This window comes from Hemiscyllium ocellatum, chromosome 7, assembly GCF_020745735.1.
Source record: "Hemiscyllium ocellatum isolate sHemOce1 chromosome 7, sHemOce1.pat.X.cur, whole genome shotgun sequence".
Lineage (NCBI taxonomy): Eukaryota > Metazoa > Chordata > Chondrichthyes > Orectolobiformes > Hemiscylliidae > Hemiscyllium > Hemiscyllium ocellatum.
Window position 1 is genome coordinate 2,181,233 of NC_083407.1, and position 17,133 is coordinate 2,198,365.

The 17,133-nt window shown below is 49.4% G+C and overlaps 1 protein-coding gene across 1 annotated transcript in view; it reads right to left on the minus strand.

Annotated features, from left to right (window-relative positions):
* Positions 1 to 528: 528 nt before the first annotated feature.
* Positions 529 to 17,133, minus strand: part of gmppaa (GDP-mannose pyrophosphorylase Aa) — a 31,135-nt gene continuing 14,530 nt past the window's right edge. Inside the window, exons 7-12 of the mRNA XM_060828186.1 lie at positions 12,460 to 12,594; positions 7,032 to 7,129; positions 3,363 to 3,409; positions 2,922 to 3,014; positions 1,831 to 1,999; positions 529 to 1,280 (exon numbers count right to left, since the gene is read on the minus strand). Of these exons, the coding sequence (XP_060684169.1) occupies positions 1,180 to 1,280; positions 1,831 to 1,999; positions 2,922 to 3,014; positions 3,363 to 3,409; positions 7,032 to 7,129; positions 12,460 to 12,594 (643 nt within the window). The 3' untranslated portion in view covers positions 529 to 1,179. The remainder of the gene's footprint in view (positions 1,281 to 1,830; positions 2,000 to 2,921; positions 3,015 to 3,362; positions 3,410 to 7,031; positions 7,130 to 12,459; positions 12,595 to 17,133) is intronic.

A 17,133-nucleotide genomic window follows, 5' to 3' on the forward strand; every position in this document is an offset into this window, starting at 1 on the left:
TTAGCTCCTTACTCAGGCCAGGCTCTGAGCTAGCTGGTCAGAGTCCATCCACTGTGTGGAGTTACTGTTATTTGAATATGATTAGCATCTTCTAGCTCTAGGTCTGTAAGATCCAATCAGTGCTTGCAGTCCACTGGAAGCTCCTCTGAATCCAGGAGCAGTGACACAGAGGGAGACCAATTACCAGGTGATGTATCTCATTCTGTGAAGTCTCCTGCAGTTGTGTAACTGGCCCTCAGCGTAGTGAAGGTGCTGGACAAGGCAAACCGGACCCAGGTGGGGGTCGTGCAGCTGGACTGCGGTTAGCCTGAAGTTTGGAGTCAGATTTTCCAACCTAACATCACAGAGCAAAGAGAGTGGCCTGATCCTAGCCCACAGCACAGCCTTGCCCTCTCATTGATTTGCCTAACGTGGGCCCCTCTCCCATCACTAGCTGGGGGAGGGATCAGTGTCAAACACCATTCCCCTGACTGTGTCTGTTTATGTCCACGGTTCTGTGCTTGGCAGAGAGTCAGGAAAAGAGGCCAGTTTGTTAACTGCTCTGAAAAGGGACAGTGTGTCTCTCTTTATTCACCAATTCAACAGCCCCTAAATAAAGATTTCCCATCACTATCCTCCCATTTCATCTCGCTTACACAGATTCTGAAATAGTCACAGCTGAGTTTAGACAAAACTCATTAAAACTGGGGACATTGAGGGAATAAACGCGAAGCAGGATCTGAGAAACTCCGTGGGAAAGGGAGCGACGCACTCTCCAGGCCTGAAAACAGCAGAACCTGCCAGGGGGAACCACCCAAAGAGCAGGAGGCACCAGACTGAGGGGATCAGTCAGCAAACATGGGAACTCAGAACAGAACAATGCACTCAGGGGAACTGAGAGTGGTTCCAAACTGGGGGAGGAGTTAAATAGGTAGGAAGGGGGGGGGTTAAATGGGTGAGTAGAGTCAGTGATTGGGGGGGGTGAGTGTACACAGGGGTGTGGGTGACATGGGCTTGGTTGAATTAAGGGCCACTTTCGGTAATTGAAAAGCTGAGCAGGTTGACACACGTCTATAAAGTAACGAGGCTGAAATCTGTATAATGCACATACTCCTGATGTTGTAGGCACAGGTCAGATGGTCTCAGCAGATCCAAACAGTTATGTTTTCCCCTCGTCCTGAGGGTTCAACTCAGCTCTGGCTATAGAATTATCTGGTTCTTGAAGCTACGATTCAGCTCCTTGTGAGGCAGGACAATGGAGTTCAGGATGATCACCTCCGAGGGAATGCTGACATTACATCCTGCAGAGGGAAAAGACCATCAGCGTGGCAGGCACCATGTGTAGTGGCAGGCACCATGTGTAGCAGCATCACCCAGGGCTCAGGCAGTAATACACCGATTATGCAGCGAGTGGACAATGGAATCCAATTCCACCTGCTAGAGATTTAGGTTCATGGTATACACTGACATTCCCAACAAGGTACTGAGGGGACCCTGCACTGAGCGAGCGCCGCACTGTCGGGAGGGTCAGCGCTGAGCGAGCACCGCAATGTCGGAGGGTCAGCACTGAGCGAGCACCGCACTGTCAGATGGTCAGCGCTGAGCGAGCGCCGCACTGTCAGAGGGTCAGCACTGAGCGAGCACCGCACTGTCGGAGGGTCAGCACTGAGCGAGCACCACACTTTCGGAGGGTCAGCGCTGAGTGAGCACCGCACTGTCGGAGAGTCAGCGCTGAGCGAGCGCCGCACTGTCGGAAGGTTAGTACTAATGGTGCACAAGGGTTTCTCAGTCGGATGCTTGTCTCTGGTATCAGACACAGACACCATTCCATCTCTCAATGCCTGTTCTTACCAAGAATAGTTATTGAAGGATTGAGTCTCCCATCACTGAAGAGTGTTTCACTGTCAATCTTGGCATGTGGATCATTGGGATTGGGGTCACTTGGAGTTCCTTCAACTCTTGACCATTTGCCGACAGAGCTGTCCCAACCCACGATACAGTTGAGCACACAGCTGTGGTCCTGGAGAATAGGAAAGGTCACTGAGACTCACAGCTCTGCCTGACCCCCCACAGCATCTGCAAGGCCCACTCACACCAAGCAGTCTCCCAGCCTCCGTAACCTTGCCCACTCCGAGCTGCCTTGGCCCTGCCCAATCAGCTCCCAGCTGTACGCACTGACCACAGAGTGAGTTGTTTTGCCAACCAACTCTGTACATTGACCCAAATCCCCCAGTGTAGAGAGAGCTTAACATGGACCCAAACTCCCCCCAGTGTAGAGAGAGCTTAACATGGACCCAAACTCCCCCAGTGTAGAGAGAGATTAATGTGGACCTTGTGCTGTTCCTGTCCTGGGAGTGTTTGATGGGGGACAGTGTAGAGGGAACTTTACTCTGTATCTAACCTTGTGCTGTCCCTGTCCTGGGGGTGTTTGATGGGGGGACAGTGTAGAGTGAGCTTTACTCTGTATCTAACCCTGTGCTGTCCCTGTCCTGGGTGTGTTTGATGGGGGACAGTGTAGAGGGAGCTTTACTCTGTATCTAACCCCATGCTGTCCCTGCCCTGGGAGTGTTTGATGGGGGACAGTGTAGAGGGAGCTTTACTCTGTATCTAACCCCGTGCTGTCCCTGTCCTGGGGGTGTCTGATGGGGGGACAGTGTAGAGGGTGAGTGCGTGGATATTCTTGTAATTGATTTGGTAACTTCAGGTTCCCACAGTACACAGGGAGTGTAAGATGCTGGCAGGTGGGGGAGTGGAGAGTCTGAATCATTGATGCCTACATCAGCCAATTCCCCAGCAGGTAGACCCCCGCCCTTCCTCCTTCACGCTGTCATTTTACACAGTACTTTGCTGACCTTCAGCTCCTGTCAGTTTGCTCCCTTTCCGAGCTCCCCTCAGGTTGTGAAATGTGTTTGGGATTTGGAGCAGCAGGAATTCTGTGTTACCTGTAGGGAAGCTCCGTGTAAGATGATGGACTCTCGGATTCGGACTCCCGCTCCGATTGTCACTCCCGTACTGATGGTGACATTGGGACCAAGCTGAGGATAAAGAGACAAACTGTGGAAACGTCAACACATGCCATGGAGAGACAGTGACAGCAGGGACAGTAAGCAGAGGGGACAGACTGAGGGCACACCAGATTACTTGTCGCTCACTACATTCTTGTGACGTGAACATGCGGCCTGACATGGAAGCAGAATAATATTCAGCGGGGAATCAGAGAAATAGATGAAAGGGACAATTTCAGGGCCATAGGGAGAAAGCAGAAAGGAGTTCAGTTAAACGGGTTATATATTTCAGAGCCAACAGAGACACACGGGGCTGAACAGCCTCATTCAGTGCTGCAAGACTGAGGAATTCAATGAGCTTTCAATGGGGCAACTCACCACAGCTGTGGGGTCAATGGTCGCTGTCGGGTGGATATAAACATTGCCTGTTAACGAAAACACCAGAGACATCGTTATGTTTGAAGAGTCAAAATCCTGAAGCCTACCCCACCCTCTCGGAGTTCTGCCACCTACTGGCACTGATTTGTTGATAAGAGCAAAAGACTCAGGAGCAGAAGCAGACCATTCAGCCCATCGGTGGCACTGGCATTCAATGAGATCATGATTGCTTTTTTCAAAACCTTTGATCCCCTTCCTGACTAGAACACAGAACATTCCAGCACAGTACAGGCCCTTCGGCCCCTCGATGTTGTGCTGACCTGTGGAACCAATCTGAAGCCCATCCATCCTACACTGTTCCATTCTCATCCATGTGTCTATCCAATGACCATTTAAATGCCCTTAAAGTTGGTGAGTCTACTCCTGTTGCAGGCAGTGCGTTCCACACCCCCTACTATTCTCTGAGTAAAGAAACTACCTCTGACATCTGTCCTATATCGATCTCTCCTCAATTTAAAGCTATGTCCCCTCGTGCTCGCCGTCCCCATACTTGGAAAAAGGCTCTCCCTGTCCACCCTATCTAACCCTCTGATTATCTTTTATGTCTCTATTAAGTCACCTCTCAACCTTCTTCTCTCTAACGAAAACAGCCTCAAGTCCCTCAGCCTTTCCCCGTAAGACCTTCCCTCCATACCAGGCAACATCCCAGTAAATCTCCTCTGCACCCTTTCCAAAGCTTCCACATCCTTCCTATAATGCGGTGACCAGAACTGTACACAATACTCCAAGTGCGGCCGCACCAGAGTTTTGTACAGCTGTAGCATAACCTCATGGTTCTGGAACTCGATCCCTCTATTAATAAAAGCTAAAACACTGTATGCCTTCTTAACAACCCTGTCAACCTGGGTGGCAACTTTCAAGGATCTGTGTACCTGGACACCGAGATCACTCTGCTCATCTACACTACCAAGAATCTTACCATTAGCCCAGTACTCTGCATTCCTGTTGCTTAATGAGTCAGCCTCAACAGCCCCCTGTCCTAAAGACTTCCACAGAGTCATCCCTCTGACAGAAGGAAGTCCACCTCATCTCTGACTTAAGTGGGAGACCCCTCACTCTGAGATGATGCTCTCTAGTACTTGACTCTCCTACACGGGGAAATAACCTCTCCACATCCCCCTGTCAAGTCCCCTTGGAATCTGTCTCTTACAAAACCATCCCTCTCATCCTTCTAAACTCCAATGAGTACCCAACCTCTCTTCCAAGGACAGTGCCACCATATCTGCTGACAGCCAAGTGAACCTTCACTGAACTGTCTCTTTCCTTCGGGAAGGAGCCCAAAACCATTCCCAGTATTCCGGCTGTGGGCTGACCAGCACAGTTTCGATTTTAGACCCCATTCCCTTTGAAATAAAGGAGATTCTATTAACCTTCTGGGGTGTCAGTTAGCTCAGTTGGCCAGATGGCTGGACTGCAATGTGGAATGTTAGCAACAGTGTGTTCCCCGACAGAAAACTCTCCCCAGCTCTGGAACCACCTCCAGCTTCTATAACCCTCATTATATTCATCCTCATTACCCTCCCTCTCCCTGTAACCTCCCTCACCCCCTTCCTCTCACTGTAACCTCCATCACCCTCCCTCACCCCCTTTCCCTGTAACCTCCCTCACCCCCCTCCCTGTAACCTTCCTCTCCCTGTAACCTCCCTCACCCCCTTCCCTCTCCCTGTAACCTCTCTAACCCCCCTCCCTCTCCATGAAACTTCCATCACCCTCCCACGCCTCCCCCCTCTGTAACCTCCCTCACTCTCACCCCCTTCCCTCTCCCTGTAACCTCCATCACCCTCACCCCCTTCCCTCTCCCTGTAACCTCCCTCACCTTCCCTCTCTGTAACCTCCTTCCCTTTCTCTGTAACCTCCCTCACCCCTCCCTCTCCCTGTAACCTCCTTCATCTTCACCCCCTCCCTCTAACCTCCTTCACCCTCACCCCCCTCCTCTCCCTGTAACCTCTCTCACCCTCACCCCCCTCCTTCCTATAATCTCCCTCACCCTCATCACCCTCTGTGACCTCTGTGTGATCCTCTGATGCTGCCCTCTTGCCTGTTACCAATATGAATCACTCTATTACTGAGCTGGTAGCTAGTCTCTAATCTCTGAACCTCCATCCTGCTTTCCACCTTTAACACCCTCCGTAAAAAACAGCTGATCAAGCTCTTTGTCACTTGTCCTAATATTTCTTTAGCTGCTTGGTCACTGAGTCACAGAGGTGTACAGCACGGAAGCAGACCCTTCGGTCTAACCCGTCCATGCCGACCAGATATCCCAACCCAATCTAGTCCCACCTGCCAGCACCCGGCCCATATCCCTCCAAACCCTTCCTATTCATATACCCATCGAAATGCCTCTTAAATGCTGTAATTGTACCAGCCTCCACCACATCCTCTGGCAGCTCATTCCATACACGTACCACCCTCTGTGTGAAAAGAAGTTGCCCCCTAGGTCTCTTTTATATCTTTTCCCTCTCACCCTAAACCTATGCCCTCTAGTTCTGGACTCCCCGACCCCAGGGAAAAGACTTTGCCTATTTATCCTATCCATGCCCCTCATGATTTTGTAAACCTCTATAAGGTCACCCCTCAGCCTCCGACGCTCCGGGGAAAACAGCCCCAGCCTGTTCAACCTCTCCCTGTAGCTCAAATCCTCCAACCCTGGCAACATCCTTGTAAATCTTTTCTGAACCCTTTCAAGTTTCACAACATCTTTCTGATAGGAAGGAGATCAGAATTGTACGCAATATTCCAAATTTGGCCTAAAAAATGTCCTGTACATGACCTCCCAACTCCTGTACTCAATAAAGGAAAGCATACCAAACGTCTTCTTCACTATCCTATCTACCTGCGACTCCACTTGCAAGGAGCTATGAACCTGCACTCCAAGGTCTCTTTGTTCAGCAACACTCCCTCGGACCTTACCATTAAGTGTATAAGTCCTGCTAAAATTTGCTTTCCCAAAATGCAGCACCTCACATTTATCTGAATTAAACTCCATCTGCCACTTCTCAGCCCATTGGCCCATCTGGTCCAGATCCTGTTGTAATCTGAGGTAACCCTCTTCGCTGTCCACTACACCTCCAACTTTGGTGTCATCTGCAAACTTACTAACTGTACCTCTTATGCTCGCATCCAAATAATTTATGTAAATGACCAAAAGTAGAGGACCCAGCACTGATCCTTGTGGCACTCCACTGGTCACAGGCCTCCAGTCTGAAAAACAACCCTCCACCACCACCCTGTCTTCTACCTTTGAGCCAGTTCTGTATCCAAATGGCTAGTTCTCCCTGTATTCCATGAGATCTAACCTTGCTAACCAGTCTCCCATGGGGAACCTTGTCGAACGCCTTACTGAAGTCCACATAGATCACATCTACCACTCTGCCCTCATCAATCCTCTTTGTTACTTCTTCAAAAAACTCAATCAGGTTTGTGAGACATGATTTCCCACGCACAAAGCCATGTTGACTATCCTTAATCAATCCTTGCCTTTCCAAATTCATCCATGTCCTGTCCCTCAGGTGTTAAGTGTTTTTTGACAATGTTCCTGTGAAGCACTTTGGGATACTCTACACCATCAGCGGTTCTATGTAAATGCGGTGTTGTTATTGAGATACGTACCGAGGATTCTGGGACTACCTGGTGTGTTCTTGGCCAGTCGGTCAGGCCGAGTTTTCTGGTATTGGTTAAGGTACAGTCGGTTGGCATAGATGGCAGACCTGCAGAGTGACAAAGAGTTAGGGTTGGGTTTGGGGGGGGGAGTGGCCTCCTACTGTGGTTGGGGGTTTATCCCAGCCAGCCCCACCTCATCCCAGCTCAGACCCTCTGTATGGGGAACACAGTGAGCAATAATCAGTCGCTCACACGGTGTCCTTTCCCAGGAACACTCATAATCAGTGGCTCATACGGTGTCCTTTCCCAGGAACACTCATTTTGCTCCAAACTTTCCACCTTGCCCCTCACGAGACTAATTCACAGGAAATACTAAGTGAAGGTGAAAGCCATCACTGATATTCCATGGGAGTCAAGTGCTGATTGCTTGGAAGTGAACTTGAATGGGTAAATGTGTTATGATGGGGAATGTACCCACTGATGTTGATAGACAGTTAACAGCCAGACTTTGTTTAAATTTTAAACCAGGCAGGTTGATTCTTGTTAGCTCTGGTCATTGCCCTGAGAAGTGAGCCCCCCCAAATGGCTGTCCCTTAGATGTTGAGTTGAAACAGGTGCAGCATGCATAACTTGGTCTTTCTGTCTGAACAGAGAGACCTCTGTTAAAACAAGTGTCAATTATACATATTATATTACGAGACAGAGAGGATTGCAGGTGCTGGAGTTCAGAGTCAAGAGTGTGGTGCTGGAAAAGCACAGCAGGTCTGGCAGTATCCGAGCAGCAGGAGAATCGATATTTCAGGCATAAACCCTTCATCAGGAACATTCCTGATGAAGAGCTTATGCCCAAAACGTTGAATCTTCTGCTCTTCAGATGCTGCCTGACCTGCTTGCTGTGCTTTTCCTGACGGATCCTAAATTGATTGTCACTATAATTCCTCATATATTCAACATTTAGGGTGTAGGTTTGCTCGCTGAGCTGTAGGTTTGATATCCAGACGTTTCATTACCTGGCTCGGTAACATCATCAGTGGTGACCTCCAAGTGAAGCGAAGCTGTTGTCTCCCGCTTTCTATTTATATGCTCGTCCTGGATGGGGTTCCTGGGGTTTGTGGTGATGTCATTTCCTGTTCGTTTTCTGAGGGGTTGATAGATGGTACCTAGATCTATGTGTTTGTTTATGGCGTTGTGGTTGGAGTGCCAGGCCTCTAGGAATTCTCTGGTACGTCTTTGCTTAGCCTGTCCCAGGATAGATGGGTTGTCCCAGTCAAAATGGTGTTTTGTCCATGGGTTGTATTGAAGAGAGCATCACACACACACCAACCACCATCAATCACATTACCAACGAAAACATCATGAAGCTAGTGGACCTGTGCCTCACCACCCACTTCACCTTCAACAACATAGTCTACAAACAAACCAACAGCACACCCATGGGATCTCCGCTATCAGGATTCATAGCAGAAGTGGTAATGCAAAGGCTAGAACAAACAGCCCTACCAACCATCAAACCACAAATCTGGGTCCACTATGTAGATGACACCTTTGTCATCACAAAACGAAACAAGATAGAAGAGACATTTAACATCATCAACAACACCCCCACAGGCATAAAGTTCACCAAGGAGGAAGAAACTGACAACAAACTCGCATTCCTGGACGTCAGTAGAAAGAAAGGACAAAGGAGAACTACAAACCCCATCCAGGACAAACATATAAATAGAAAGCAGGAGACAACAGCTTGGCTTCACTTGGAGTTCACCACTGATGATGTTACCTAGCCAGGTAATGAAACATCTGGATATCAAACCTACAGCTCAGCGAGCAAACCTACACCCTAAACCTCAACCTGAGCTACAAACCTTCACAAACCTTGCATATTCAACATTACCCAGCAAATGTTGTCCAATTTGAGAAACACATTGAATATTGAACAATGTACTATGATTTTGCAAGGATGGGTCTGGTCAGTAAGGTGCTTGTTGTGAACAGCTGGAGGGACATGCTGTTTGATAGTATCCATCAGTCTTTGGGACATATGGTCTGCACAGCCGGGAGCACATTGGCACTGAAATTCATAAACCATATTAACAACATCCACATTCTTTGATTTATTCTTATTACTCCATATTACTGATTACAGCAGTGTGTCCTTCCAATACATGCAGTGACCCACACTTGTGTATGCAGGATACTACATACATTAATACACAGGACCATGTTCAGACAGAAACAACATGTACACACACTGTACCTGTTTCAACTCAACAAAAATAGGCAAAAACCATTTGGGAGTGTCAATTCTCAGGGCAATGACCTGAACAAGTGAGAGTCAACCTGCCTGGTTTAAAATGTAAATAAAGTTAGGCTGTTAACTGTCAATCAAAATTATTGGGTGTATTCTCCATGGCATGCTTCCACCAATCAGCACTTTTCTCTAATGCAACATAAATGTTGGTCTTCCTGCTGAATTGGTATTCTTGCGAAGTGTCCTGATGTGCAGATGATTGAAAGCTTCAACAAATTATGTTTTTTTTTAGTATATCTGAAATAACTGAATAATCTGTACTCACAGGGGAGCAAGGTATTTTAGCTGGAGGTTTCAGTTGGGATGGTGAACTCCGAGAACATGGTAAGATTATTAAGGAGAAGGTATTAGATGTTTTAGCAAGCATGAAGATATCCCAGGCTGCTATGGGAGGTAAGGGAGGAGATTGCTGAGACCCTGGTGGAGATATTTAATAGCTCACTGACCACAGGTGAAGGGCCAGATTATTGGAGGATAGCTAATGGGATTCCTTTGTTCAAGGCGGGCAGCAGGGAGAGGCCAGGTAATTACACAGCAGATAGTTAATGTCAATTATTGCAAAACATTCCGAGGGACAGATTAATCAATACTTGGAAAGGCAGGGATTGATCAGGGATAGTCAACACCTGACAGACTAATTTAGCGAGCCTTTAGAAAAGGTGACTAAATAAATTGATGAGGATAGTACAGTTGATGTGTTTACATGGACTTCAGTAAGGTCCCAGATGGAAGGCTGGTCCAAAACTAACAGCCAATGGGATCCAAGGCAAGTTGGCAAACTGGATCCCTAACTGGCTTCCAAACAGGAGGCAAAGGGTGATAGTGGAGGGCTGTGTTTGTGGAAGGGAGCCTGGCTCCAGCGATGTAACACAGGGTCTGGGTCTGGGTCTGGGTCTGGGTCTGGGCCTGGGCGCTGGGGGCTGGGCGCTGGGGGCTGGGGGCTGGGGGCTGGGGGCTGGGGGCTGTGGCTGGGGGCTGTGGCTGGGGCCTGGGGCCTGGGGCCTGGGGCCTGGGGCTGGGGGCTGGGGGCTGGGGGCTGGGCCTGGGACTGGGACTGGGCCTGGGCCCTGGGGGCTGGGGGCTGGGCCCTTGCTGTTTGTTATGTACATTAACAGCCTGGATGTGAAAGTTTTAGGAAGTTTTTACATGACATGAACATTGATGGTGCTGTTGAGTTGTGTTGATGTAATGAGGAGGTTGGTCCCAGGCTACAGTCTGATATTGTTTGGCTGGTAAATCAGGCAGAACATTGGCTGATGGAAGTTAATCCTGAATAACGCAAGGCGATGTGTTTTGAGAGACCTAACAAGGAAGAACTACACAATGAAGGGTCGGTCTCTCGGGAGAAATGAGGAACAAAGGGACCTTGGTGTGTACAAGGCTATAGATCCCTGAAGGTGTCAGCACAGGGAGACAGGGTGGGGAAGAAGGCAGATGGGATATTTGCTTCATTAGGGGCATAAGACATAGGGGTGAGGAAGTCTTGATACAACTTTGTATACATTGTTTCAGCCACAGTTAGAATACTATGAACAGTTCTGGTCCCCAACTATCAGAAGGATGTGATTGAACTGGAAAGGGTGCAGAGGAGATTCAACAGGATGTGCCTGAGATGGAAAGTCTCAGTGATGAGGAGGAACTGAATAGGCTGGGAGTGTTTTCCCTGGAACAGAGGAGGCTGAGGGGGAATCTGATTAAAAGATACAAAATTATGAGATTCACAGACAGAGTCGATTGTGAGAATCTTTTCTCCATTGGCAGATGTGTCTAAAACCTTAATCTTGAGGCATATGTTTAAGGAGACAGCGCAGGTAGATAAGGGAGTGAAAAAGGCCTCTGGCATGCTTACCTTCATTGGAAAGGGCACTGAGTATAAGGATAGGCAAGTTATGCTGCAGCTGTACAGAACTTTACTTAGGCCACACTTGGAATACTGTGTACAGTTCTGGTCACCACCAGAGGAGTGTGGATGCTTTGGAGACAGTACTGAAAAGGTTTACCAGGATGTTCCCTGGTCTGGGGCATTCCAGTTTTGAAGAAAGGTTGGACAGACTGGGTTTGTTTTCACTGGAATGCAGGAGGTTGAGGGGACAGCTGATAGAAATTTATAAGATTGTGAATGGCATGGATAGAGTGGAAAATGTGAGGCTTTTTCCCAGGGTGGAGGGGTCAGTTACTAGGGATACAGGTTCAAGGTGAGAGGGAGGAAATTTAAAAGAGCTGTGCGAGGTAAGTTTTTCCCACAAAGGCTGGGGAGTGCCTGGAACGTGCTGCCAGAGGAGGGGGAGGAAGCAAATACAACCGCAGCATTCAAGAAACACCTGGATGATACAGGAATAGGAAGGGAATAGAGGGATATGCATCCTGTAAAGTAAGACAGTTTCAGTATGGAAGGGCAAGATGTGTCATGCAGGCTTGGAGGGCCGAAGGGCCTGTTCCTGTGCTGTATTGTCCTTTGTTGAGAAAGTAGTTTGCAGGAAGTTTGAGGAAAGATTTCTTCACCCAGAGGTTGATAGAAACTTCTACGTGCTGCTTGAGACAATGGTGGAGGAAGGCTAACTAGCACCTTACAACCCGGTATTCTAGATAAACTGGCAAAAATTATATACCTTAAATACTGGGAATTTACTGTGATCTAGTAAATGGGATTAGTGTAGTTTGGTGTTTGTTGGCTGGCACTGATAGAGAGGGCCGAAGGGCCTGTTTCTGGCCTGTTTGACTCTATAGGTGTCTCCTTTCTCAAGTCTCCCGCGTGCAATATCCAGTGACTGTCACTGGCTATTGATCAGGACCTGGAGCCCAGAATGGATTTTCCCAGAGTATTGAGGTAAACTACACCAAACCAACACTCAGGTTAAGGTTAACAAATGGAGCCCAAAGCGGGCCTTTCCTCAGTTTGCCTTTCTCTCCATCTCCTTCCTCTACTTCCATTCCCTCAGCCTGACACTCACTCCATCTCTGAATCCACACTACTCCCGTCCGTCCATGTTGTTTGTTCCTTGCAGTGTCCCTGTTTCTCTGCCTGTGTCCCCCGAGCCAGTGCCCTGCGATCACCCTTCCCTCCATCCAGTTGCCTTGCCCTTTGTGCCTGCGTGTGGATAGCCCGTCCCGCTCCATGTTAACACTCACCCTGCTGACTTGATCTGACTCCAGAAGCCATCGGTTTTGTAAATGTAGAGAGAGCCACGCCCAGCCATGGTGGTGAAGATATCCTGCTCCAGGCGAATGACCTCAGCTCGCTGCCAGCCATTTGTGTTCTCCTCTCTGTGGGATGAAGTTATCAGATACTGACACCCCCTTGTGTCAGATATACCCCACCCAGGGGACACTGAGACACCAGGTCTACTGATTTGTGATTGGATACGGATACAGCTGAAACCTCATTATTCCCTACTTCCAAGTTGATTAAACCCTTCTCAGTTTTGGATGTGGACCCAGGGAAAAGAATTTTGGAGAACGTGGTCCTCATCCATCACAGTGTTGGAATACAGGGTGAGGTTCTGCATCTGAACCCCAATCCCTGGCCCAGCTCAAGTATTCTTGGCAGTAAGAGACTGCTTGATGTACTGATGGTCTTCCCACTGAAGGGAGAGGTACAGAGTGACTGAGAATCCGAAACTACTGCCCTTCCAATTCCGAAACTCTGGAATGGTGTGGCTCCAGGATTCCGGTTCAGTAAGTTAATCTGATGTGACTGAGCAAAATGATCAAGACAAGAAAGAATCATAGAATCCCTATAATATGGAAACAGGCCATTCAGCCCATTGAGGCCACACTGACCCTCCAAACAACATCCCACCCTGATTGACTCCCCCTTTCCCTGCCCCTGCATTTCCCACGGCCAATCCACCCTGACCTGCACATCTTTGGACAGTGGGAGGAGGCTGGAACACCCAGAGGAAACCCACGCAGACACGGGGAGAGTGTGCAAACTCCACAGGAGAAGAAGGTTGAGAGGTGACTTAACTGGAACATATAAGCTAATCACAGGGTTAGATAGGGTGGACAGTGAGTCTTTCATCTCAAATGGTGATGGCGAGCACGAGGGGACATAGCTTTAAATTGAGGGGTGATAGATACAGGACAGACGTCAGAGGTAGGTTCTTTACTCAGAGAGTAGGGGCATTGGAACACCCTGCCTGCAACAGAAGTAAACTCGCCAGCATTTACATGGCCAATGGGTAAACATACGGATGAGAATGGAATAGTGTAGGTTTGATGGGCTTCAGATTGGTTCCATGATCAGCCTGTACTGCGCTGTAATATTCTATGTTCACACAGATAGTCGCCTGAAAGTGGAATTGAACCCGGGTCCCTGGCGCTGAGAGGCAGCAGTGCTCACAACTGAGGAAGAGCAGAAAACCGGAAAATAGTCACATGCTCAAAAGCCAGGATGCAGTGGGGACCTGAGCAGCGAATTAAACACCGAGTGAAGCTCAACACACCCAGGCCTCAGCTGGGTTAGAGTTACCCTCAGCACTCGCTCGGTGTCAACGCCACCTACCACCCCCCCCCACCGTCCTCCCACCCTCCACCCCAAACAGAGACAATCTTCAGCCACACAGTAACCACGCCCCCTCCATGTACAGCTTATTCTCCTCACGACACACGCCCCTCCCCACCGTGACACACTCCCCCCCCCCCCCGCTGTGACACACACACCCCCCTCCCCGCCGTGACACACACACCCCCCTCCCCGCCGTGACACACAGACCCCCCTCCCCGCCGTGACACAGACCCCCCTCCCCGCCGTGACACACAGACCCCCCTCCCCACCGTGACACACACCCCCCCTCCCCACCGTGACACACAGACCCCCCCTCACCGTGACACACACCCCCCTCCACACTGTGACAGACCACCCCTCCCCACCGTGACACACAGACCCCTCCCCACCGTGACGCAGTCCCCCTCCCCACCGTGACACACAGACCCCTCCCCACCGTGACGCAGTCCCCCTCCCCACCGTGACGCAGATCCCACCTCCCCACCGTGACACAAATCCCCCTCCCCACCGTGACACAGATCCCACCTCCCCACCGTGACACAAATCCCCCTCCCCACCGTGACACAGATCCCACCTCCCCACCGTGACACAAATCCCCCTCCCCACCGTGACACAGATCCCACCTCCCCACCGTGACACAAATCCCCCTCCCCACTGTGACACAAATCCCCCTCCCCACCGTGACACAGTCCCCCTCCCCACTGTGACAGAATCCACTTAACATGACACAAGCCCCCAACCCCAGTCGAAGCCCTCCCCAGGATGTTTCACCCTCCCCTCCACCCTACCCCCATGGGAGTTAGTTCAGCTCAAGGCCCCAGTGCGACACAAAGCCTACCCTCGACTGTAACCACTTCACCATTCACGCTGCTTCCACCCCTACCTCCGAGTCCCAATGCTCCTGATTTCAGACTCTGCTTCCCTCGCTATCAGGCACCACATTCCAAACCAGAAACATTCCACTCAGCTGGAAAAGCATGCACCAGCTACAGCTCTGAGCAGCTTCCCATCCAGGCACGGCTATGGGATACAGACAGGTATTGGAATGTGACAGACAGGTGAGGAAGGGAATGTGAAAGTGAAGCAGAGAAAGAGACACGACAGGAGGAGGGGTGGGGAGATGCACAGAGACAGAGAGAGAGAGAGTTGCAGAGTGAGAGAGAGAGAGAGACAGGCAGACACAAAGAGAGAAGTCCAAAAATCGACACTAAAAGCAACAATGGGGTGAGAGAAAGAGAGAGTAACAGCTTCCTCTTTTAACACACACAATGACAATAATCGATAATGTGTTCAAGAGCTACAGTAAGGAGATAGGAGGACACACGAGTCAGAGGTTTGTTACAAGGACTTGTTGAGGGGGAATCTCAAGCTAGAAGTCAATGCTTAAAGCCTGGAAATTGTCTGTTTAAAACAGGAATGAGTTGAATTTCTTTGACTGAGGGCCATGAGTCTTTGGAGCTCTCCTCCGGGAAGGTGCTAGAAGAATGTGGATATGTTTAGGTTGGAGCTGGAGAGATCAGGGTTGGGATTGATGGGATTGTGGGAATTAGTGAGAATGTGGATTTGAGTTTCAAATCAGATCAACCAGGATCTCACTGAATAATGGAGCAGGCTAGAGGGGCTGAATGGCCTCCTCCTAATTTGTACGTTAGTGTGAAAGATATCCACATACAATTGGAAAAGAGCCATGCAGTTGAGAGAGAGAGAGAGAGAGAGAGAGAGAGAGAATCAGACAGAGCGAAGAAATCAGAGGAGATTCAGACGAGAGAGACAGGCAGGAATGGGACGCTGGAGGGACAGAGGGCAGTAACCTCCCTCCTGGGCTGGTGGTACACTACCAGTACACTTCCAGTAAGGATTAATCAGTGCTCCTGATACCTGCTGGCTGATGTACATTAATATAGCAGGAGACCATTCAGCCCTCAGACCACTGCCGGCCATTAGATTAGACCTTAGCTAATCGCTATCTTCATTTCAGCCTCACTTTGGGTCAATGTTTGAGATGTGTGGGAAGTATTCAGCCCTGAATGACCAGGCAGTAAATGTTAATGTCCTGGATTCCAAATCCCCTCTCCACATCAGGAGATATCGCTTCTCTCTAGAAACTCCATCAAAACCCTTTATAATTCCAAACATTACAACCAGGTCCACTCTTTACATCTTCAGTGCATGAGAGTACTGACAGACTTCCTGCAATCTTGTTGTTTATTTCCATTTAACTCTGGGCACATTCTGTGCTGTTCCTGCCCCAAGGCTGATATGTCCTCCCAGAGAAGCCCAGGGCTGAACACAATGTCTGCAGCTGTCATCCAACAGAAGTGATGTCCAACTGACATGCTACTCCCTCACAATGAACCTCCAGATAATGGTCTGTTATCGGTTGTACTTGCTCCCCCACCTGGCCCGTCCTTTAGTCCTGAACTTTCTCTGCTGGTCAGATATATCACTCGCTGATGAGAAGTTTGGTCAATGATCTTGCAGTTACTTATTCTCGGGGGAAAGGGTTGGTGGCTAACTGCCTGGATGGGATTGTGCCAGGATTAACAAGCCCTACAGAGCAAACTACACTACCAGAGCCAAACTCACCCAACCGAAGGACACCTGAGAACAGGACCAGCAAAGTGAAGGTACGACCGAGAATAAAAGGAAGAGATGAGAAATGAGAGACAGCTGTAATAAGGTGGAGCCAGACTTATGTACACAGATGTTCAGGGGCACAGGAAGGCAGGAGGAACACCTTAACTTTGTTAAATTGGACTGGACAAGACCATCAAACCAGAACTGAGAGAGGGATCAGCCAGGCAGGGAACATTGTTTCCCTATGGTCACAGTTTCCTGTTTAAGAATACTGTTGGGCTGGATGGGGACCGACAGATTGAGCCATGCTTTGACAGGGTGGCAGCTTCCTTCATTTCCTATCCGAGGCCAGTGACATCTCTCCCACTACCACCACAAAGATCCAGAGTCCGGAGCTAGCTCCAGGCCACTGTTGTGGTCACGCTGCTGGACCCATCAAGGACAGAGCTATATTAGTGCTCGGGAAGATGAGTCCACGCCAGTACAGCGCTGTGTGCCTGAAAGGATGACAAGTACAGAAATACCTGAAAGACTGAAATTCAATTGGCCATGGTGAAAGAGTGGGAGAGTGGGTAACCTCTTTCAAACAGGCACAATGACTGTGCAGTATGATGCCGGGTACTGGTCTCTAAGTTGAGAGTTTGAATAGGAAATGGAGGATTAGGAGATGGGAAGATAATGGGAAGCCTGTGTGGGTAGCAGTGAGGGTGCTGCTGTTG